This window comes from Zalophus californianus, chromosome 17 (assembly GCF_009762305.2).
Source record: "Zalophus californianus isolate mZalCal1 chromosome 17, mZalCal1.pri.v2, whole genome shotgun sequence".
NCBI lineage: Eukaryota > Metazoa > Chordata > Mammalia > Carnivora > Otariidae > Zalophus > Zalophus californianus.
This window is the reverse complement of record NC_045611.1, coordinates 36,178,470-36,204,376: the sequence shown is the minus strand read 5'-3', so window position 1 is coordinate 36,204,376 and position 25,907 is coordinate 36,178,470. Positions and strand designations below refer to the sequence as shown.

At 36.6% G+C, this 25,907-nt stretch overlaps 2 protein-coding genes and 1 non-coding gene across 3 annotated transcripts in view; all 3 read right to left on the bottom strand.

The window, feature by feature from the left end:
- The window catches only part of ITFG1 (integrin alpha FG-GAP repeat containing 1), a 327,184-nt gene that overhangs the window by 67,276 nt on the left and 234,001 nt on the right, over positions 1–25,907 (bottom strand). The window contains exon 13 of the mRNA XM_027620347.2: positions 15,249–15,292. Coding sequence (XP_027476148.1) covers positions 15,249–15,292 — 44 coding nt within the window. The remainder of the gene's footprint in view (positions 1–15,248; positions 15,293–25,907) is intronic.
- Positions 9,291–9,397, bottom strand: LOC113936812. The gene has a single exon (XR_003524375.1). It is a non-coding gene; the product is annotated as a U6 spliceosomal RNA (small nuclear RNA).
- LOC113936769 (small integral membrane protein 8-like) lies at positions 25,515–25,812 on the bottom strand. The gene has a single exon (XM_035724849.1). It carries the CDS (start codon positions 25,779–25,781, stop codon positions 25,515–25,517), a length of 267 nt encoding a protein of 88 aa, XP_035580742.1. The 5' UTR covers positions 25,782–25,812.

Here is a 25,907-nt window from a genome sequence, read left to right as displayed (position 1 = left end):
GTTCACAAATGTGTGGAAGTTAAACAACAGACTACTAAATAACCAGTGGGTAATGTAACAGTAGGAAAAATTCCACATTATAAGTAACCTTTAAGTAATTGCCACTTGTTCAGTTTTGATATAGTATCAATTATCTGAATATGAAATGAAACATTCCTGTTTTCTACTACACATCTGTGAGAGGTTAAATTTTTTTCATGAATTTCAACCAAAACAATAAAAAACTGAATGCAAAAAGAGACAGAAGAATCTTGTGTTCTATTATCCCAGATATTAGAGATTTGAAAAAAATGTAAAGCAATGCCACTCTTCACTAATTTTTTAATTTGGAAAATATATTTTCTCATAAAATATAGGTTATATTAACATATAATGGGTTTATTTTCATTTTTAAATGAATTAAAAACTAACAATTATTTGTTTTAATTTCAAATAGAGTAATATTGATAATTAATTCAAAGAAAAACTCTTTGGGGTCCTCAGACCAAGAAGTTTGAGAACCACTGCCTTATACTATATAAGTAATGAGTAATTAAATCCTACTTTGCCTTCCTCAGTTGAAATGATATGACTGATAACCTCTATGTCTTTCTGGTGTCTTACTCCATGTCATAGTGTTACACATGTTTCAGAGTTTTTTTTTTCCCCCCCAAATAGTGCCATTTAGCATTTGTATGAATGTTCAGTACAAAATGTACTAAAAACGATCATGCTTACACTGACTGCCAAGACATCTGGAGTAACTTTTACCCTGTGTCTCTAATACAGTAGAGGTGCTAGGACTATTGCTATATCTTTTACATACTGGGTTATAATGCTGGTCCAAAGAAAATCTCAATTTGGGGAGTGCTTATTTGTATTATAATGGAATTTTCAATTTAAAAGGATTAAGAATTTCTGAAATAATGCCTCTAGTTCACAAAAGAATTTATGCACACATCTTAAATTCTTTTTTTTTTTTAAGATTTTTTATTTATTTATTTGACAGAGAGAGACACAGCAAGAGAGGGAACACAAGCAGGGGGAGTGGGAGAGGGAGAAGCAGGCTTCCCACTGAGCAGGGAGCCCGATGCAGGGCTCGAACCCAGGACCCTGGGATCATGACCTGAGCTGAAGGCAGATGCTTAATGACTGAGCCACCCAGGCGCCCCCACATCTTAAATTCTTTATGTGAAACCTGAAAAGTTAATCTGCCAGGAGTCCAAATTATGGGAATATTAATCAGCAATGATGATAACACAAATGTGAGTTTCATATTAATTTCTTTCTCACACTCCTATGGAAATAGATTTTTGTTGTGCTATGGACTGAATGTTTGTCTCCACCCAAAATTTCTGTGTTGAAGCCTCAATCCCTAATGTGATTATATTTGGAAGGTAATTAGGGTTAGACAGGTCATGAAGGTGGAACCCTTCAGACACCAAAGAGCTTGATCTTGCTCTGTCTCCATGTGCTTGAACCTAGGAAAAGCCATATAAGAACAAGCAAGAAGGTGACCCCTGGTAAGCCAAGAAGAGAGCCTTCATCAGAACCTGACCATATTGGTGAGCAAAATTATTTTGATTAAAGTCAGAAATATTTATCAAATTCTTTACTGTATTATAGGATTCTAAAGCTACATGAATAATTTATTTGCAAGAATGTATGTTTGAAATGAAATTCTACTTCTGAGTGTACACAATTACTGTGTAAGACAAAGCTGGCCTACGGTAAATCCCTTTTCTAAAAGTCCAGTGCTGTGATTCTCAAACTTTAGAAAGCATTGGAATCACCTGCAGTGACTGTTAAAATAGAGATTCACTGGCTGCACCCCAGATGTTCTTACTTCATATGTCTGGGTGAGGCCTGGGAATGTGCATTTCTTAAAATTCCCAGAGATGCTGATGCCAGGAGTTTGGGGACCCCTCATTAAGACCCCCTGATCTACTGGGACTACATTTTGTACACTTTATAAAAATTAGTAGCTTGTCAGAGTATTTAGTGTAACCTAAACCTTTGTCTAATGATTGGATTTGATTGAATACAAGAGAATAAAACCATTGATTCAGTTGGATGCAGAAAAAACAATGTTAGAAACACTCCTTTCAACTGCTTGTAGTGGTGCAGAAAATTTGTTTTGTTTTGTTTTGTTTTTCTTTTTAGTAGCAATGCACCTTTCTGGTTATTAACCAATACAAATTTTGCAAAGGAGTAAAATGAGGGTTCACAGACTTGAAAGGCAGTTGAAAATTCAAGTTGGGAATCATTAAGCTTTCTGAATTGTGTGATATAATCTGCAGTGTTTAGATTTACTTTAAATTATTTAGCTCTAAAAAGTATGATCTGAAAACATTTATTGCATAAGTGCTTTCACATGGCCTGTACTATTATGACATTAGCATACTCACTTTTCATCTGTAAGTATAAAATAAAATAAAATAGCATGACCTTTTCCTCTTAAGGGCAAACTTAAGGCTATCAGATAGGTATATAAGTGAAGTGTAGGATCTGCTGGAATATGTGTGGAAGTAGAATACCCTTGACAAACAAAGAAGCAAGTGGAATACATCAGCAAATATGGATTATTTCAGCATTAAATAACCTTTATTAAATTTGCAAGCAAATTTTATTTTGCAAGTGATTTAAATTCAGAGAAAGAGAATAATCATGAAGAGGGGAGCACTTTTACCTTGAGCAATAAATACAGAGTATTTCAGATGAAAGAATCCTGTAGTTTATGCTGTATTACAAAAGACGTTTAAAATTATTTGGAGGGAACATCTCCAAAAAGGCAAATATTTGATTAAATGGATATTTAGGGTGCTAGCTTAGAAAGTTTAGGTGGTCAGAACACTTAGCAAATCAGAGAAAGATGGAAGTATCTTTTACTTTCTATTGTTGTTATTCTAGCCCAGGAGTCTGCAAACTTTTCAATTATGTTGAACATAATTTTTATGAAATTCTAATGTTTAGAATGTTTTCCATATACATGGGATAAGAAAAAGGTACTTACTATACATGGGAATACTTTTTTTTTTTTTTAAGATTTTATTTATTTGACAGAGAGAGACACAGCCGAGAGAGGGAACACAAGCAGGGGGAGTGGGTGAGGGAGAAGCAGGCTTCCCGCTGAGCAGGGAGCCCGATGCGGGGCTTGATCCCAGGACCCTGAGATCATGACCTGAGCTGAAGTCAGACACTTAATGACTGAGCCACCCAGGCGCCCTACATGGGAATACTTTTAATAATATATAAAGTAAGCAATCTCTTTTAACTTCCTATATTAAATGAATAATTATGGACTTCTTCACCATTTCATGAGAGTTTCTTCCTTTTACAGTGAGACATCTAAGTCCCTGAGTTGAACAGAAAAAGGCCTAGGTTTTTTATGTTTTTTTCCCCATGGTTTTTAAGTGGTGGAAGCAGGCTGAGTTAGGGTCTAGGTAGTGATGCTTCTGTGGGTCTTTAGTTTAATTTGAATTTTCGAGATACACTTTTGAGGATGTAACCTGTGGTAAGTGGTACAATAATCTTAGTTGTCTAAGTGCAAGGAGTTCTTCCTCAATGAAATGAAATGCATACTAGATTTTTTATAAAATGAACTGTTTTCTCTTTCAATTTTTTCCCCCTACAGAATGCATACTGAGGTCAACATTCCCCACTACATATTCCCATGGAGACCTAATATCCAGGATTAGCAAGAATACAGTGTATTAAATGTCTTTTTTTCGAGTTGCCTACTTTCTTCAAAGACACTCCTGATTTGTTTTTGCTATGGACATTTGATTTCCTAAATAATCCAAATCCATTCTCCTCTCTCATGCTTTTACCCCATCTGCCTCTCTCCCATCCCCCATTTTTAACTACCTAAACTAGGTATGTTCTTCTAGTTATAAGGGCTCTGAACACTGGGTACTTTAGTTTGAAGTGCTCATCATTCTTGTAATTCTTCATATGTCCTGGGACTGTGAATTCCATGAAGTTGGACACAATTTCTGATTTGTTCACTGCTACATGCCCATGTTTTATAGCAGAACCTGGATCATGAAGGAGGGATGTGGTTTTATAATGCAGGTCACAAGAACTTACCTCTTAGTAGCCTCAGGGCCTACCTAGAGTTCATGTCAACAGCAGGCACTAAATAAATGACGGTTGATACCTTTGCACATACTATTTTCCTCTACCTGGACTGCCCTCCTTCTGCTTCTACCTACTTAAAATCCTAGTCCTTCAAGACTCAAGTCACGGTTACCATGGAAGATTCTACAGGTTGTCCATTTTACCACTCCAGGGGTTGCCACTGACATAAGACTGTGATGTGAATGATAGCCTCTGGAGTTGTGCAATATAAAGGCCCCTCCCAGCTCAAATGTTTCCTTCTACTAGCACACTTTGCTGGATATAGACTGTTATCTCCATGAGGGCAGTGATTTTCATCTCATCTAGCACCTAGAACATAGCAAAAAGTGAATAAATATTTATTGAATACATGAATGACCTCCTCAGTCATAAAGAATCATTTGTCCTCTATGTCTTACACCTGTCCTTCCTTCCAGTTTGGCAATTTTTTGTGTGCAATGATGTTTATAATTGCCTCATGATTATGACCCAGTTCCCAGTGATTCTGAACCTTCTCCTTTTTTATACTGGAATGTGAGGGTTTTAGAGAGCCTGTAATTATAAGATTGAAGGCATTATGCCACATCCACACACAGGCAGATCAACTCTCCAAAGAAATTTCTGGAAATTGGGGTGCTTGGGTGGCTTAGTCAGTTAAGCTTCTGACTGTTGATTTTGGCTTAGGTCATGATCTCAGGGTTGTGAGATTGAGCCCTGCATCGGGCTCTGTGCTGGGTGTGGAGCTTGCTTAAGGTTCTCTCTCTCCCTTTCCTTCTGCCCCTCTTCCCACTTCCCCACTGAAAAAAAATCTGGAAATTGTGCACAACCATGTTTTAATGTGGCTTGGAAATTTCACCTCAGGGTGTGGTACGTGCAGTTTTGGTCACAAACCATGGTTTCTGAGTACTGTTTTGAAAGTGAAGGCTCTAGAAACTTGGATAGGAAGCATGAGTAAGCCCTAATGGAGGACAGTTACACTCAGAGGCTGCCAGCCCAGCCCCAAACATAAGGTACACCACGAGGCATTGATGGTTTCACTTGTTTCAAAGGGTGGTGTCCCATGTTATGAAAAGTTGGGGGAAGGGAGGGACTGTGTCATAAGCTTGGGTGACCAAACTTTATATTTTCAGCAGAGATATCTGAGATATGTGATTTTTTGTTCTGTTTATTTTGGGGTCTCAGTTCATACAGGAGAATTTATTCTCTTGCATTTACTTTTACATCAGTCTCAGTTTTCGTTTTTATTTTTAAGGCAGAAACATTTTTGTGGAAAACATTTCATAAATTGATTTAATAAATTTTGGTAGGAAAAAATTAAGACATTAGCTATTCCTATGGAATGCTGAGTCCTGTACCCCATCTAGTAAGTTCACTTTCTGTGTGAAAATCTTAGTACAAATCTCTCACATTGTCCTATCTTTCCTTTTAAATGTCATGTATGATATTCGTTTGAAAGAATTCAGAGAAGTTAAATTAAGAAATAATAGTGATCTTTCAATTTTTCCAATACTCCAAGTAATCAAGGACAATATTTGGGTCATTTCTCTTGTTCTAGAATGTGTCATATTGATGCAATGCAGTTTGGGTGTTGTATTATATAGATTCTTTTAAACTAACTGTCCTCTGTATGCCTGTTGACTTATATAAAATCAGGGTTGGAATACATCTTTTTTCTTCATAGATTATCTTTTTCAGTAGCCTAGACAAATCTTGGGGTTTTTATGTCAGTGTAAAGTGTCTGATTATCTAAGGATTTGTTTCAAGGTTTTGGTTCCTACAATGGACACCAAGTACATTCTACATGGCTCTGGATGGCAAAACTGGAAGAACTTGTAAGAAATATTATGTTAGATGAAAATCAGTATTAGGCTTAATTATGCATTAAAACTTATGATTCTAAAATATTAGAAAAATAGCTGACTTACAGTATGGTCTTTATTTTTCTCAAAGGCAATTTTTTGTTTACCTTGTTTGTGTTTTTTATAAACACGGATATCTTCATTAGTGTTAATTGTATCGCCCAATTTAGTTCAATATTGAATTTTTTGTATTGTTCCTTACTTCTTCAAGACATTAAATTCCAGAAATTATTTTCTTAAATTTTGGTTATTTTCCTGTTAAAGCTGCAAGGTATTTTCCCTTTGTAAAGGACTATAAAAAGACATTAAATGCAGGAAATGTTTATGTCATATTTTTTTCTATCCTTGGTATAGGAAACATGATATTACCACTGTCAGGTGTAATAAGAAAAAGGCAAATACTTAGAATTAAAGGTAGAATGATATTTAAAAAAAATCAAATAAATCTGTTGTGGTCACTAAATATTTGTTGTAGCAAAGGCTGGTGTCTTTTAAGATAGGGAGGTAAAACAGTACCAATTCAGATAATTCGCTTAATCAAAATAAAGGCAAAAGAGAAACATACTTGGCTTATACTTTCTTAGACTATTCCTACACAGAACACATAAAAGCCTGAGAATATTTCTGATTGAAAAGATGAAAAAAATGTTAAAGACATCTTGTTCTGCTACATATGTTATCAATCTGTTTGTAGTAACAATTGGAACATCTGTGTCTCATAATGAGGTATCTCTGAGAACATAAATAAGGGATGTTTTCCCTTTATATCAGGCCTTTGCAGAATGCATTTCTCTTGTGAATAGCTTGTAATTTATTCTCCAACTGTTCAAACTTAACAATGAATATGTGATTGTGGTTAAGAGGTGGTATGGTAAATTTATCAATGAAGGCCCATTAAAAGAAGCAAACCAAATTTTAGGAAAAGCTCATTTATTCGTACACAAATATTTATTGTGCTACTATGTGTCAGGTCACTGTGTTAGGGAGTTAGGACAGAATAATAAACAAGACCCAGTCTCTCTTTTTCAAGAACTGAACACAGATAATTCACCAACTTACAGAATAGAAGTGGTAAGTAGCAGGACCACACTAAGAAACAACAGGTGTGTCCAATCCTGTGTCATTGGGGAGCCCAGGAATCAGAGGAAATACTGTCTGAAAGCTGACCCAAAGGTCACATGAAGGAATCTAGGAGAAGGTAGAGAAGAGGAAGATTCGGAGTAGAGAAACAACATGCAAGAGGCTGAAGATGAGACAGCATGGCAGAACAGTAGTGCAGAGTTGGGAGTGGGTGTGAAGAGGAATGACAAGGGGTAAGGCTGGAGAGGTAAAGAAAATCTCTGTCTCAACAAATTAGGTATGGACCATTTCCCAAGGACAAAGAAAAGCTGCTAAAGGTTTGTATTTCAGAAAGACCACTGTGGTGCCTTTTTGAAGGATGGCTCAGATAACTCCAACTGTCAGGCAAGAAAGGATGGTGGCCTGGACTAAAGGTGGTGGGATAGACAGAAGGGAGAGTTAAGGGTTGAGAATAATAATCTAGTAGATCTGGGGGGTAAGGGAAAGGAAAAAGTAACCAAGATAGGGAACATGGGAAGTGGACTGAGTTTTTGTAAGTGTGTAAGACACTCAGACATACTCAGGAGAGATGGCTGGGATTAATCAGTATCCAAATGGCAACCCCCCCCCCCCAAAAACAAAACAAAAAACACCAAGCAGGGAAGAGGTTGAGAAAACGTAAAGAATATAATGTAGAGTGAGAAGAGAACTTAGAGGGCACTTGGGTGGTTCAGTAAGTTAAGCATCTGCCTTTGGCTCAGGTCATGATCCCAGGGTCCTGGGATCGAGCCCTGTGTTGGGCTCCTTGCTTAGTGGGGCGCCTGCTTCTCCCTCCTCCCTCTGACTGATGCTCCCCCTGCTTGTGCTCTCTGTGTCAAATATATAAATAAAATCTTTAAAATAAATAAATAAGAAAGAAGATAACTTAGAATGAAAGCCTGAGAAGAACCAATATTTAAAAGGTGGGCAGAGGAAACATCCATAAAGGAACTGGGAGAATGGCCAGAGAGGAGGGAGGCGAGCTAGGAGAGGTGAAAGTAAAGGAAGCCAAGGAAAGGGGAGGGTCAGGAGAATCAAATGTAGGTCAAATGCAAGATTACAACAGTGGGCTAAGGATATGGAAATAAGTAATTAGAGAGATTCAATGGTGGACAACTTAAGTTTGGCTGGGAAGAGAAAACAGATTAGGTAGTAGCTGGAGAGGATGTGGGGTTTTAGAAGGTATGCATAGATGCTTTTATGGATAAAAGATTTGGGCACTCCTTAAATGCTGAAGGGAAAGCAACAACAGAGAGGCAGAGGTTGAATACACAGGCCAGGGTGAATAAACAATGGAATGAGGTCCCTGAGAAGGATGTGGGACCCACAGCATAAATGGTACATTGATTAGTAAAAATAAATAGCAAAAGGGATGGGTGTGTGGATAAAGGGATTACATTTAGCGCTATAGAAGACAACTGACATTGTTAAGTACAAGGCCCTGTGCTAATGTTCTAGGACATACTGGCAGGCAAAATAGATCCTTCCTCTGCCCTCATGGAGCACTTAAAAGGAATATGCATAGATTCTTGTTGTATATAGAGGACTAAAGGACTATTTCCAAACCCTTTGTTCAATGGAAGAGTATTCACATGCCTGCTTATAGACTCATAACCTATAAAGTGGGAAAAGTCACCACCAGGTTTGGGTAAAAGAATTAGCAGGTGACAGAGAAAGAAGCTACAAAATCTCCACTAACATAGAATATGTTATACTGAAGATACAAGATTAAAAAAATTAGTTTGGTATTTAAAGAGAAAAATCAGGAAATAGGAGTATAAATATTCTTTTGATTCGCAGATGTTTATGTCAGCTTTCACTAAAAATATTGATATCTTTCATCTCCATATTTCATAAACTTATGATACTTACGTGATAAGAAAAAGTCAAAAAGTCAAGTAGACCACTAGTCTTGAAGGCAAACAGAACACCAGCATTTCTCAAATATTTGGGGCTTACTATCCTTACTAAAACAGGGATGTTATAGAGGCAGAGAAATAACCATTTACCATTGACAAATAATAGCAGACACACTTTTTGAGTACTTATTGTGTATTAGGTCTCTATTATGATTTACCTACATTAATTCTCCTAATAAAAACCTTAGGAGGGAGTGTGGCAAGCGGAATAATGGTCCCCTCAAGATGTTTACATCCTAATTCCCAGAACCTGCTAATAACCTTATATTGCAAAAGGGAATCTGCAGATGTGATTAAGGACTTTTTTTCTCCTCTTAAGAACGTGGAACCCTTCACGAATTTGCATGTCACCCTTGCGCAGGAGCCATGCTAATCTTCTCTGTATCTTTCCAACTTTAGTATATATGCTGCTGAGGCTAGCACACATGATCAAGGATCCTGAGTTGGAGAGATTATCTTTGATTATTCAGGTGGGCCCAACGTAATCATTTAGGGTCCTTAAAAGTGAATGAGGAAGGCAGGATGGATTAGAGTCAGTGATCTGAAGATACTACATGGCTGGATTTGGAGATGGATAGAAGGGCCATGAGCCAAGGAATGTAGGTGGCCTTGAGAAGTGAAAGGCAAGGGAATGGATTCTCTTTAAAGCCTCCAAAGGGAGTCCTGTTCAGTGAAGCGTATTTGGGCATGTGACCTCTAGAACTGTAAAAGAATATTTTGTGTTGTGTTTTAAGCCACTAAGTTTATGATAATTTGTTACAGCAGCAATAGGAAGCTAACATAAACAGGTGTAATTAGTTCCCCCATTATATAGATGTGGAGAATGAGGCTTAACAAGAGTTAAGTAACTTTACCAAAGTTACTTAAGATAGTTGAAGAGATTCTGATTTTATATTCTTATTTTCCCTTTGAAGTAGGAAGCAAGGTCAATTACTGAGAACTGGAAGTTGGGGATGGATGTAAGAGGAGACTGGAAAGGATACAAAATAGTTCTTATGAAAAATGGGAGTTTCTGGTCTAATATGTAAAGTCCTTATCTTAGAGATACGCATGGCAGAATTTACAGAATACAGGATATGATGGATTTGCCTTAAAATCACCTAAGGGGGGCTGTGAATGGAATTCGTAGGTAAGTATGTATGATGATAGTGTTGAAACTGGGTGGTAGTATGGGCACAAGGAATTTTATTAATCTCTACTTTTATAGATGTTTAAAATTAAAAAAAAAAGTCAAGGTAAAGAGCAATAAATGACACAAAGGAATATATAGTGATAAAAGCCATGAAGTAACATGGACAATAACAACTTTTAAAATTAAGCAACAGAGAACCTATCAGTGGTGACTGAGAAAAAGTGAGATAGGGAATGAGGGTCCGGGAAGGTGAGAAAGAGGGATAAGGGGCACAAAAATTTTCGTTATGATATATGTTTCATTATATTGGTATTTTTTATATATCCATTTAAATATATGTAGTGTATATATATGTACAATATATATATAACATCAAACTGAATATATTCATTATGTACAGTTTATTGCATGTCAATTATACTGCAATAAAGCTATAAGAAATAAAAATAAAGCAATACTGGGGGCGCCTGGGTGGCACAGTCGTTAAGTGTCTGCCTTCAGCTCGGGTCATGATCCTAGGGTCTTGGGATTGAGCCCTGCATTAGGCTCCCTGCTTGGCAGGGAGCCTGCTTCTCCCTCTTTCTCTGCCTGCCACTCCCCCTCGTGCTCTCTCTCTGTCAGATAAATAAATAAAATCTTAAAAAAAAAATAAAGCAATACTGGTAAAAATGCAAGGAGAGTTTCTGGTCTGACATGTAAAGAGCTTGAAGTCGTGACTCCTGTCCTCACAAAAGCAACAAAAAAAGCTGAAGAAAGTAAAAAGCAACTCTCCTTAGATTCAGAGAACTGAGGTCACAGGGCAAACTGCTACCCTGAAAATGGGAGAGAGGGGTGGATACAGAGAATCAATCATGGCTTACTGGGAGCGGAGGCCTAGAAGCAGGAGACTGAAACTGGAGCCAGTATGGTAGGGCACTTAAACTGTAATTGAGAAATTGCTGGAAGCTCAATATGAACTAGTTTGAGAATTCAAAACTCTGGGGGAGGGAGGGAAGCAGTCTTAGAGGAGGCCCACATAAAAGTTTTACCTCCAGAATCCCACCAGATTCTTGGGGGAACACTGTAAAACAAAACAACTCTCATGCTTCTAGCATACGAAGGGGAAGTAAGCATTCTGAAATACGCCCAGATCCCTTTATTCTTAACACCTTTGCTCTCAGGGGAAAACTATTACCAAAACTTTACCAAAGCTTAAGTGACTTGGGTTCTACCAAAACCTTTCCAACCTGAGGGGAAAGGAAATGCCTAACTTTAGCCCCCTCTCACCTTCCTGTCCTGTCTTAGGGGGAGGGGAAGCTAAGAAGCACTTTAGAACTTCACATCCCAGGGACACAGGCTCACTAAAAGTCCAAGACCTAATCACAGGACTATAGGATGCATTTTCTACCCCTGTTCCTTATCACCACATCAATGGGCTCCTGTCTAATAATGGGATTACAGCTAAAAGCATTGCAAGCCTCAGACCTTGTTTAAGTATAAGTCTGTAGGGAAACACAAAGACAACAGGGGAGACAAAAAGACAATTTAGAAAAATGTTGCCCCTGAGAGCACAGCTACCACAAACGGAAAATACAGCTGTTAGAGTTACCCTTGCCAGGTAGACATAAAACCTCACAATAAAGGCCCGTCTGCATCAGTTCTGGCTTTCAACAGATTTCAAGGCATGCTAAAAGGCAGAAAACAAAGTTTGAATAGAGAAAGCAAGCATTGGTACGGGACTCAGTTATGGCAGGAATGTTGGAATTATCAGACCAGAAATTTAAAATAACTATGATTAATATGTTAAGAGCTCTCCTGGAAAAAGTAGACAACATGCAAAAATAGATTAATATAAGCATAGAGATGGAAACTCTTAAGAATCAAATAGAAATGACACAAATAAAATACTATAATAGGAATGAGGAATGCCCAGACACAGATGAACAAAGAATCAGTGAGCTTGAAGATCAATAGAAACTTCCAAAACTGAAACACACAGAGAAAAACTAATGAAAACAAGAAAAATACCTAAAAATCTATACCTATGCATATCATATTCAATCAGCAGAAAACCAAAGACAAAGAGAAAATCCTGAAAGTAATCAGAGAAAAAGAATGGGAGAAAAGAGGACTAGGAATCTATATAAGACTGATACAATTAAGAATGCTTATTTCAGGGGCGCCTGGGTGGCTCAGTCGTTAAGCATCTACCTTGGGCTTAGGTCATGGTCCTGGGGTCGTGGGATAGAGCCCCACATCTGACTCCCTGTTTGGCAGGAAGCCTGCTTCTCCCTCTCCCACTCCCCCTGCTTGTGTTCCCTCTCTTGCTATGTCTCTGTCAAATAAATAAATAAACATCTTAAAGAAAAAAAACACCCCACACCTCAGTATTTATATTTAAAAAAAAAAAAGAATGCTTATTTCAGGTTGAAGACGATGAACCAGTTGTGGTACCGATATGTGAAGCTGTTTATTTTTTTTCCTTCAGAAATGCCCAGGAGCCTAGATCTAGTACTGAGCAAGGTAGATAGCTGGACTAACCCAGGGCTATAATTCTGCTAGGCAGGCACAGTGGAAGGAGAGTGCTTTATGGGAGTTAAAAGCAATGGCAGGAGTGAGGCTCTGTATGGCAGCTAAAGGAGGAAGGTAAAGGCAAGAGGTCAAGAGACTAATTGTCTTAAAGATGAACAGGTGTAGTACGGGAGAGGGCTGGGAAAATAGGTTGTCAGAGTACGGCCTGAGATTTTCAAAATGGAGATGAAGGAATTTGGGTGGGATTGGTTTCTGGCTTGAATAATTCTTTCCTCTCTCCCTGTATCAGATAGGTTGCCTGTATCAGGTGGGAGCACACCGGCAGCAGAAGAGCTATTCAACTCATAAATCAACTCAAGTGGTAAAGAATATCATGTTAGATGCATTTACCCTCTTAGTCTCACACAGGGTCATACCTAAAATAATACTTTCTGCCATGATCAAGTGGATCTAATGTCACAGCAATATGAAGAAGGCCCACTTTCTCATAAAATAATAATTTTAAAAGTGGGCACACATTTGATATATGGAAAACTGGGGAAGTATAGTGGGTATTTGTTTCTTTTAGGTTGTCATAAAACTGTGATCTATGATATCAGTGGGGAAGGAAAATGATCTATGCGAAGGCAGTTCAACAGGATCTGAACTTCAAAGAAAGTAATAAACGGACGAATGGGAGGCAGATGTGTCACCTGCCAAAAAGCCCAAAGGCGCTGGACTGTTAGTGTAATCATTGTAAGAACAGCTCTGCATGCTGAATTTTACTTACATGGCTTTCTAAATGATTCTGTTCTCCCTACAATTAAAATTCCTTTTATTTTAAGATAAAGAGAATAGAAGCATTATTGATCTTAGAAGTATAACCTGCCTTATAATGCAGCCTTTCCTATCACCTTTTCTGCCAGAACTTGTGGATAAAATGAGTAGGTTCCATTTCAATGTTTTAAAGTTCTTTGTTTGATCATGTAATGAATATGGTCAATGAGAGAAAGGAAGAGAAACAAAAGGTCTGAACATTTCACAGACTGGGTAGACAATACCTGAATAACCAAATTAATTTTAGCCTCTGATTAATTACATCTACACTTTAAAAAATTTTGAAAAACAGACTTTATTTTTTAGAGCAGTTTTAGACTCACAGCAAAATTAAGGGGCAAGTACAGAGATTTCCCCTATATCTTGTGCATTCCCCTCCCCATAGTCTCCCCCACTATATATCTATGTTTTTATATTGATATGAAAGCGGATGGATTTGACCAGGCACTTACATACATTCATAATGGATATGGTGATGCATTGTCTAGATTTTCTCTTCAGGACTGAGGCACTTACTTCCTGAGCTGCTCCAAGTGTTGGCTGATGAGAATTCACAGCTGGGTTCCTACCTGGAAACTGTTTTCAGCCAAAGGGAGCTGGCTCCAACCAATTATAAACCTTTCCTGGGGCCTGCATGCATGCAGTGTCTGATTGATAGAGGAATACAAAGGCCTGGCTCCTCTGCCTCTGTTTGGGCCATCTCTGAAGGGCCATCCTAGCTTCACAGCTCCCCATGCATCACAGACCAACTTCTGCTAATCCTCCTTTCCTTACTACTTCATAGCTGTTGCTCTTGAGTTGAGTCTAAATTAAGTCTCTGCATGCAAATATGGGTCCGGGTCTGTTTCCATGTGTCTTAAATATGTAATTTCCCAACCATACACACAATGTTGGTCATGTAGTGCTTAACTGGGGTAGTAAAAGTATGATGCTATTACCAGACGTCTAGCTTTGTGTTCTAGTTCCACTCCTTAATAGCTCTATGACTTTGGGCAATTTAATTTTTCTGAGCCTCAGTTTCCTCATCTTTACATGGAGGTAATTCCTTATGAAACAAGGGTTACTATGAGGACCCACGCAGGGAGCATGCACACACACACACACACACACACACACACTCAAAATATAATGTAATATTCTTATTATGATTTACATGAACTGGCAATTTCAAAAGCTAAGCCTAATTATTTTTTTAAATTTTTATTGTTATGTTAATCACCATACATTACATCATTAGTTTTTGATGTAGTGTTCCATGATTCATTGTTTGTGCATAACACCCAGTGCTCCACACAGAATGTGCCCTCCCTAATATAAGCCTAATTATTTTTACACTTCGTTATTTCACTGAAACGTTCCATTAGACAGTGGGTCAATACTAAGACTATACAAAAAAAAATTCATTGTCTTCTTTATGCTTGACCCTGTGCTATGTACCATGTATACAAAGATGAGAGCTTTCTTGACCTCAAGGGATTCCAGTCTAGGGTAGAGAGGCATTTAATACAAACAGAAGTGAGTTCAAGTATTATATATGCCAAAATGGCAGTAGCATGCCCAGAAATAATGGGAGGGGTGCTTATTTTTCCAAGGTATCAGAAAAAGCTTCATAAAGGAGGTGAACCTTGAGGTGAGAGTTTTTTAGACAAGGTATCTTATTCCTTGTAAAAAGTAAAGTTTTTTTGAGCACTGAAGGATACTTTAGTCACTTCTAAGTAACAACAATTTGAATGTAATCTATAACTATTTTGTGTATACATATTATGCAGGGAATTTTCACAGAAAATTTTACAACTGAGAATTAAGTTTACTTACTGTTATCTTACGAGGACAGTCATTAGAACAGAGACCACTGAGAACTGTGGAAAAATAAGAAAAGGCCATTATTACTGTTATAGCCTAAGCTTATATTTAAAGTGAACTCTAATCCCCCCCACAATCTATTAATATGCTCTACTGAGTCATAATCACAAGTAGAAACCAATTCAATTCCTTTCGATATGAGTAAATCAAGTTTCTGTTGTTCACTTTATACCGATATTTTAAAAGCATTTATTAAGCAGTTAAGATGCTGTTTTGTGAAATATATAGGTGAAATAATTAATTAGAGTCACATCATACCATACCTACCATTAGTTCTATTTTCCAAGTGGTTAGCTAAATTCCAAGGATGACTTAGATTCTGACAGAGAAGTGCCAAATGCAAACCAATTAAAATGTATACTGAGAAAAACACATTTAGCATTTTGTATCTCAAATTAGACTTTTTCCACTTATCTAGTCAAAGTTTCTGGGTCAAAGATTTTGGGCACCCTTGATAACTATTATGGAGAACACAACTATAAAAGAATTGATGGGTTTATAACAAGTATACAAAAATAATTTAATGACACGTTTATCCTATAATCACCAAAAAAGAAAAGGTTAGAATGTCTGAATATTCTTTGTATAAGTAACATGAGTTTTGAAATATAATTTTATTACCATCCCTTCATGTGAAGTGCCATCTTTGAAGGAAGTGGACATTATATGCAATTAAGTATTCTATGTGTTATGCATTAAAGACAGATGGCTGACATTTGTGCTCAGTAAGCATGAATTATCTCAGTAATAATTATAAATATTTGTTAATTCAAACATATCCATAGCGAAAAGGTATCTTACATTTATTTATATTCTATGAATGTGAAATGACAATCATTATAACAGAAATACTTAGGCTGGGCATATAAAGTGTAGACAAAGTTTATCAAGTATATATAAAGTATATACAAAGACACCAAAAAAAATGAGCATCTTCACAAAGGAAGATACCTGCTCATTTGCTATAGTACAGTTACACAAACTACAATCTGAGGAAACATTGAAATAAACGTTTTACATTTGCAAAACAGTTTTCAGTGTTTAAGTTTCTTACCCAGCACAGTACCTGGTTCTCACTCTTTTATTCTCCCAGCTTTCCATGACCTAATTTCTCCCTCTCCTTTGTTTCTCTTCCCTGAACTCTAGGCAGATATTGGTACTCCTTTTTTTCTTGTCACAAAATGATTTTCATAAACTTAATTTAAACAAGATCTTGCCGAATAATTATTTTCTCACAAGTCTGTCTTTGTACTAGTATGTAAGTTCTGCATCATTTTATTATTTTCTCAGGTTCTAACCCAATGTATTTGCTCAGTAAGTACTTGTTGAAGGAGGAAAAAGATGGATTATTCAATAAATGGTACTGGATAATTGGCTACTTGGTGAAAAGTTAGACTTTAACTCAACATAAAAAATTACATTTGGCAAGGATACGAATAATATAAAGAACACTTATATTTTAATACTAGAAAGACAACCCAATTAAAAAATGGGCAAAGGATCTGAATAGGCCTTTGCCAAAGAAGATATAGAGATACACAAAGCTCATGAAAAGATGTTCAGCATCATTAGCAATCAGGGAAATGGAAACCAAAACCACAACGCAATGCACATTTGCAACATCCAAGAGGTAGAAGTAACCCGAATAAATGTCTGAAGAATGAGTGGAAATAAATAAAATGTGATATATATATATACAACAGAACATTATTTGGCTTTAAAAAGAAATCCTGTCACATGTTACAACATGGATGAAACTTGAGGACATTATGCTAAGTGAAACAAGCCAGTCACAAAAAGACAAATACTGTATGATTCCACTTATATAAGGTATCTAAAGTAGTCACATTCATACAAACAAAAAGTAGAATGGTGGTTCCCAGGGGTTAAGGGTGAGGAGAAGAGTGGTGGTTTTTAAATGGGTATAGAATTACAGATTTACAAGATGAAAAAGTTTGGAGATCTGTTTCACAACAGTGTGAATATATGTAACATTACTGACTGCACATTTAAAAATGGTTATGATGGTAAGTTTTATTTATTTATTTTTTAAAAAGATTTTATTTATTTATTTTGACACAGAGTGAGAGACAGCAAGAGAGGGAACACAAGCGGGAGAGTGGCAGAGGGAGAAGCAGGCTTCCTGCTGAGCAGACAACCCGATGTGGGGCTTGATCCCAGGACCCTGGGATCATAACCTGAGCTGAAGGCAGATGCTTAACGACTGAGGCACCCAGGTGCCCAAAGATGGTAAGTTTTATGTTATGTGTTTTTTTTTAACCACAACAAAAAAATGGTTAAGATGGTAAAAAAACAAAATGAAATAAACTCCCAAGATACCATTTCACACCCATTAGGATGGGTATAATCAAAAAGTCAGATAATAACCAATGTTGGTGAGGATGTAGAGAAATGGGATCCCTCACATGTTTCTGGTGGGGATGTAAAATGGTCTAGCTGCTTTGGAAAACAATCTGGCAATTCCTTAAAAGGGTAAACATAGAAGTCCCATTTAACCCAGCAATTCCATTCTTAGGTATATCTCAAGAGATATTAAAATAGAGAAATTAAAATATATGTCCACACGAAAGCTTGTACATTAATGTTCACAGCAGTATTATTCATAATAGCCAAAAGTCACCAACTGATGAATGGATAAACAAGATGTGGTATATTCACAGAATGGAATATTATTTGGCAATACTACATGGATGATCTTGAAAACATTACGGTAAGTGAAAGAAGTCAGTCACAGAAGACCATACTTTATATGATTCCACGTATAGGAAATGTCTGGGACAGCCAAATCTGTGGACACAGAGAGTAGTGGGCCTAGGGCTGGGGTGGGTTGGGGCGGGAATAGGGGATTGAAGGTGATTACTAAAGGGCATGGGGGTTTCTTCTGTGGTAATAAGTGTTTCTAAGATGGATTGTGGTGATGGTTGCACAATTCTGTGAATATGCTCAAAGCCACTGAAGTGGGTGAATAGTATGGTATATGAATTATATCCCAAGGCTGTTACAATACAAAAAAGACATAAAAATTTACAAAACTAATGACAAGGGGGTAATCTTCCTTTTAAACAAACATTACAAAGCCATACTATTGCTCATATACAAAGAGCTTCTAGGTATGCGTTCAAAGATGATAATCCAATAGAAAACAAAGGATATCAAGAAGCAATATCCAGAAGAGAAAATGCAAATAATCAAAGACATAAACAAAAACATTCAACCTCACCAGTCAGGGAAAAAAAAAATCAATTTTATACCTAACAGGCAAAAAATAGAAGACCAAGAAAAATGTCTGTAGGAAAAACAATAAAATCAAAGATAAATGACAAACTAGGAAAAATATTTGCAACACATAAAACAAAGGATTAACTTCCCTAATATATACTACAGTGCATTTATAAATGAGACAATGAAAAAAGACAAGGACTAAACGTTTGTAGAAATAAAAATACAAATGACTCTTAGACATATGAAAAGATGCTGAACTTTACTCAGTATAAGAAAAATACAAAATAAAAGAGAAAATACCTTTCACTTACATGACTGGCAAAATCAAGAAGTTTAATAACCCATTGGTTGGTGAAGGTGTTAGGAAATACGCATTCTTATATACTGTAGATAAAAGGGTAAATTGATACAATTTCTATGAAGGGACATCTGTTAAAATAAAAATGTATACTATAAAGTTCAAAACCAGGCAGAATTAATGTGTGGTGTTGGAAATTAAAACAGTGGTTACTTTTAGGCAAAGTGGGTTAGTAATTAATAGGGGAACATGAGGAAGCTTCTGGTTGCTGGTTATACGTGTTTCTTGATCTGGGCATAATTACATGGGTACATTTTATTTTGTGAAAATTTACAGGCTTGTGTACTTAGGTATACTTTTCTGTATGTCTATTTCAATAATTGTTTATTTAAAACATTCACATGTTACTTTTTAATAATTCCATTTTTAGAAATTTATCCTACAAGATATTCTCTGTGGCATTATTTATAATAACAACAAGGGATTGAAATAGCCTTGATATCTTTTTAAAAGAACTCATTAAATTATGTTGTATCCATACTATGTGGTACTACTCAGTAGTTAAAATACTGAGGCAGTTCTAGATTATACTGCTGTGGTATAATCTCCAAGATATGTTGTTAAGTGAAGAAAGCCTAGAACAACCATTTATGTAAAATAAAAGTATATACACATATATGCTTGTATATACATAAAATATCTTGGAGAGACACAAAAAAGTTGTCTTTGGAAAAAGGAATTGGACCAGTGGGAGATAGGTGAAAGGGAGACTGACTTTTCACTATTTACTCTTGTATTTTTTTCATAATCAGCATGTATTACTTAACTTAAAAACCAAATTTATTAATGAAATAAAAATTTAGAGCTCTCAGATGAATAGGTACTAAATTGGACAGTGTCATATGCTGGTGGGAATGTAAATGGCTGTATCTTTTGGGAATGGTAATTTGGTATTATTTATTAACATTAAAAACACAGCCCCTCAACTCATGTCTGTGAAATATTGGAAACCACCTATGTATCTACTGAGAGAAAATACTAGGTAAATTGTGGAACATGTACAGTGTTATGGAATGACATGGAGCTATTAAAAGAATGAAGGGTATCTGGGCTCTTTCTATATTCTGGCTATTGTGGACATTGCTGCTATAAACATTGGTGTGCATGTGTTCCTTCGAATCACTGTATTTGTATCTTTTGGATTAAAAAAATGACATCTTGCCATTTGCAATGACTAAGAGACAAAACAGATGAACATGGGGAAGGGAAGGAAAAATAAAAAAAAGACAAATCAGAGAGGGAGACAGACCATAAGAGACTCTTAACTCTAGGAAACAATCTGAGGGTTGCTGGAGGAGAGGGGGGTTGGGGGAACTGGGTGATGGGCATTAAGGAGGAAGTGATGTGATGAGCACTGGGTGTTATATGCAGCTGATGAAATCACTAAATTCTACCTCTGAAACTAAATTAAATAAGCTCCTCCTTCACTCCCCCCACACCCCCAAAGAAGAATGAAAGAGACCTGTAACTGCTGACTTGAAAGAGTGTTTATGCTCTCTTGCTAAGGTAAAAAAACAAGACGCAGGCAAAAATGTTTAGTAAGATTCTATTTACAAATGTATGTGTTGGATGAATCTCACAGACATAATGCTGAGGTAAAGAAACCAGAGGCAAAGAGTATAATACTGTATGCTTGCTGTTATATGACATTCAAAATAGGGAAAATGAATCTGTGGTGACAGAGATCAGAACAATGGATATACTTTTTCAGGGAGTACTGACTGGGTTGGGGGGACCTTCTGGGGTACTGCAAATATTTTACCTTGGTCTGGGTGTGAGCTATAAGGGGGTATACCTATGTAAAATTTCACCAAGCTGTAGACTTTTACCTTTTTTCCTCTGTACACCCATCACTATAACCATTCTTATCACCTCACACCTACATGCCAAGGTAGTCACCCTGGATCTGACCTTTTCATTATGCACATCCATTTTTTTTTCACCTTTGAACATTGCTGCAAAATTTATATTCTTAATTCACACAGTTATGTGAACAAAGGATCAATTTGATGAAAAATGTAAGGAGTAAGTGTGATCATTTTATGTGTTAACTTGACTGGACCATGGGGTGCCCAGATAATTGGCCAAAAAATTATTCTAGATATTTCTGTGTGAGTAGTTTTGGATGAGATTAATATTTAATTTGTAAAATGAGTAAAAGAGATTGCTCTTCATAATGTTGATGGGCCCCATCCAATCAGTTGAAGTCCTGAATAGAACAAAAGTCTGACCCTCTCCTAAGTAAGAGTTCTCTGGCCAGAAGGCCTAGACATTAGAATATCAGGTTTTCCTGCCTGACAAACTCTCTCTCCCTCCCTCCCTCTCCCCCCCCCCCCATATAATTGGTTTTGTTTCTCTGGAGAACCCCGACTAATACAGTAAGTTTCTGCAATTATTGGCTCACTGACAATCTTTTCTTTGCCATAAATGCCCATTCATCAGTGCATACCGTCAATATTCTCCCTGAAGGTGAATTAATTTCTGCTTCTTACTATCTGCTCATTCTCTATTCCTGTGATCATGGCCTTCCACCTGGAATGTTGTGCCACTACCCATTTGGTTGTTCCATCTTTCTGGAACTAGGTTCTCACCTATCATTTTCACAGAAGCCTTCTTTGATCTCAATAATCTTATAGCACATATAATTCAAATAAAGCACTTTTCACTGTTCTTTAGCTGTATTACATGCACACATCTTCCTCTTACAAGTAGACAGATTCCTGTTAGCAATAAATGCTTGTTAAAACCACCTTCACACACACACACACACACACACACACACACATGCACACACATATTTTGTAACAGCTTTCAGATATAATTCACATTCTGAGATAGCATTCACCCATTTACAGTGTTCTATTCGGTGGTTTTTAGTGTATTCCCAGAGTTGTGCAACCCTCACCATAATCACTTTTCATCACTTCTAAAAAGAAACCCTGCACCTTAGCTATCATGCCATCGTCCTCTTATCCCCACCCTCAGCCCAAAGCAACCACTATGATCATCCACTGTGTCTACATACTTCTCTGAATATTTTGAGGATATTATAGAAAAAATTCAAAAATGTAGAGAAGAAAATAAAAATCACTCGTGATCCAACCATCCAGATAGTCTTACCAATTTATTGTAAGATAGCACACTGTCATACTGAGGGTGTCCCCCCAAAGTTCATAGATTGAGTTCTAACCTCTGGTGCTGTCATACTTGGAGATGGGGCCTCTAAGGAAAAATTAAGGTTAAATGAGTTTTTAAGGGTGGAGTATTGATCCGATGGGATTAGTGCCCTTATAAGAAGAGATGTGAGAGAGCTTGCTCTCTTGCTCTCTCACTCTCACTCACTGCATGCACAAAGTGGAGGTCACAAGAACACCCAAGGAGATGGAGGCCACCTATAAGCCAAGAGGCCTCAGAATGAAACCTACTTTGCTGGCACCTTGATCCTGGAATTCCCAGTCTCCAGACTATGAGAACCAAATTTCTCTTGTTTAAGCTGCCCAGCCTGTGTACAGTACTTTGTTAGGCAGCCTGAGTAGACTAATATACATACTTAAAAAATTTACATATATGAAATCATGCTACACATAATTTTGTAATCTTCTTTTTGGTTAACATAATACAATCTTTTCCTACATTATTAAATATGTTTCTATCACATAACTACATGGTATTCCACTGTATGTATGGATAGATAGATATATGCATAAAAATACATACCAATTCTTGGGGCAACTGGGTGCCTCAGTTGGTTAAGTATCTGCCTTTGGCTCAGGTCATGATCCCAGGGTCCTGGGATTGAGCCCCTCATCAGGCTCCCTGCTCAGTGGGAAGTATGTTTCCTCCCTGCCCCTCCACCTCTGTTCTCTCTTTCTCTCTCTCGCACGTGTGCACATGTGTGAGATAATAAATAAATATATATAGAAAAAATACACACCCATTCTTATTAGGACATTTAGGTTCTCCTCTACTCTATAATCCAACTTTTTCTCCTCTTAAAAATACCACTGGGAAGATCATCTTTACAGAAATGGTATGTTATACACAAATCTTTGGCACATCTCTGATAATTTTCTTGGAATAACTATAGAATTAGAATTATTTCTGGGATTAATCTTAAAATTTTTGGTGAGTATACTGAAATTACCCTTCAGAAAGTTTATCAAGCATCTTTTTAGTAAACATTCACTGATCTGGTAACTGCCAAACTCTGAACAGGAATTTGCTTTCATATATGCTCTTCCTTAATCCTCACAGAAAGATTGTGAGATACATTTAGCTGACTCCCACAATCTTTTTTTTTCTCAGAAAAGGAAACTGAAGCTTGGGCCAGTATATCACTCAAGGTCACAAAACAAATGGAGCTCTTATGAAAAAACACATGGCCACTAGACACTAACTCATTTAAAAAACACATTATCCTACTTTTATGGGAGATGGAAAAATCGAAGAAGCAGTGATTATTTTATTTTCTGTACAAGATAAATTGTGTCTTGTTTAGCATAGTTGAGAGTATTTACTCAAAATTATATAATAGTCTATTTCATTTCATATATAGCAAGCTAAAAATTGGGTTCCTGTATCTATTTCTGTTTTTTACAAGATTTCCTCTCTCAAATTTGAAGTTTCATATTATAGCAATAGGATCAAGATAATATTTAAATATATCATACCTATATACATATATGTCATATATATTACACATACATACGTCTTATAAAAGGAGATGTCTACATAATACAAATAGAATATGCACTTCCTTGTTTTCTTCAAGCATAGTTGCAAGAAGGAATGGTAATAATCCTTGAGCCTAATTAATATTCTGGTTGATAATATTGTTTAATTAGGAATTCAGAATTCCTAAATATTATTATAAAGGTTAACCTGTTCTTAGCCTGAAATTATTATTTCATCTACAGAACAACCTGACTTTTTTCCCAGTGACATGTATCTAGTAACTGCAACAGGCAGGGAAGATTCAGACTGTATGGTTTCTGGGCTCTTCTAGCTCTGTATATTTGACATGAGGCAGAAAAACAATGTCTTTAGCTACTTTCGGTAATTAGATTGCTTTCTCAAAGAATACTATAGAAGAGTGGAATTTTACTTTTATCACTAAATCCCTCTGTTTTCCCTTTATGCTTCCAATCAGTAAAAAGGGACACAACTACTCACATACACACTTCTATCTTCTTCCTTTCTTGGGTTAATAAACTTAAAAAAAAAAAGCCTGGAAAGCATTAGGTTTCTTCAAATGTACAGGCTATATTAGGAAAATTTTTATTTTTATTTCTCTACTATATTTTCTGTATATTAATGTGACAGGCTCATCAGTACAGTTTAAATCATAGCTTATTAAAATTACATACAACTTCAAAAAGAAAGGAAGAACTGAATTAAATGCTGAGAAACACAATATAGCATGAAATTATATATATATGTTAGTAGTTTATCTTGTTATTAATAAGGTTTTTTTTGGTTAGTTTCTGTTCTTATCAGATTAATTATACCACGTTTACAGGTCATGAATGTTCATCAAGAATAAATCCCAAAACGACTATTTGATACCAACACTGGCTTAAATCCGTAAGATCAGCTCCTTTCAGGGATCCTATTTATACAGTACAGGAGATTTTGTCAAGTGTGTGAGCCAGTGCAAAGTGTGGGCATGGGCAAATCACTTCACTTCTCTGTTTTACAGTTTTAGAAAAATCTTTAAAATAATATGGTTGGATAAAATAATTTTTAAGGCTTATAAAAACTCCCATATCTTATGATTCCAAACTGGTTTCTATCTTGCTAGTAGATAGTTTCGGGTGCTTAACATTCTGCCCCAGCACAGAAGGAAGCAGTCTGGTTTTAAAGAGTGCTTTGTTTATGTTTGTTCACATACGTCAGAAATGCAGAGCAGAACCAGGAGTATAACTATTTTGTAAGCTAATTTTCTGCTTTCTCTTTCTTTAATATGCAAGATCATACTATTTTAAAAAGTTATACATTCTAATGTGTTTCCAGTGAAAGTGATCATATATAGATATTATATGAGACAATTCATGTAAAACATTTGGCAGGGGGCCTGGAACATGATAAAAAACAAATATTGGCTGCTGCTATTTGTTTGTTTTTAAATGAATTGTGGTTTCTATAATTCTGAATTCCAGTATTTAGAAATATCAGTTTTCACTGCCACAGCTTCTTTTGGTGTGCCTGAAACTTTGGGAACCACCAGAAGCTAGCAGAGAATGCTCAGTGCTTATAGTATTTATATCTAATAAGTGGCAAAGGGCATAGCTTTTTTTTTTTTTTTTGATAGCACTGGGTACTTTTATTATATAGAACTTAATAATTAACAAAACGATTTCCATTTTCCTGGCACTTTGATACGAGGACTTAATAAAAGAACAATATTAAGAAGCTCCCGCTGTGGAGAAAGAATGAGGTAAGGACTGCAGCCTCAAGGCCTGGCTGCAACTGCTACCTTCTCTCCTCGTCAACACGTTCCAGAACAAGAAGCTGATATTACGCATTCACAAAGTCTTTCCTTCAAAGATTTCAGAGCCCTTTACGAAGCTCCATCTGCGGTATCCAGCACTATTAATCCCATTTAGATGTTCTCCTCCTCATGTAACTGTGTGCTCACTATCAACAGCTTCGTATAGGTCCTTTGTATTCTCTTGTGTTGCATGTAGATAACCAATATACGCCACGCAAAGTGAAAGGGTTATCAATCCGAAAGCCATTACAGGTTTGTTACGTTTAATGAAGAGCTCTGGATTCACAGCTCGAAATAAAGTTGTTGTGCGGACCCCTCTGAGCCCTGGGTTTTGAAAGTCTTTCTCTTTGGGTGGTTCGTTTTTAAAGGCAGGAGATTCCGGTGCTGAAGACATCTTCTTGATTAATGATGATTTATTACCTGCCACGAGGTCACCTCCCTTGCGTGTCCTCTCAGCCAGGGCATAGCTTTTTAAAAATACTTTTCCAGATTTTCCAGATGTTTTACAATTGGCTGCCTT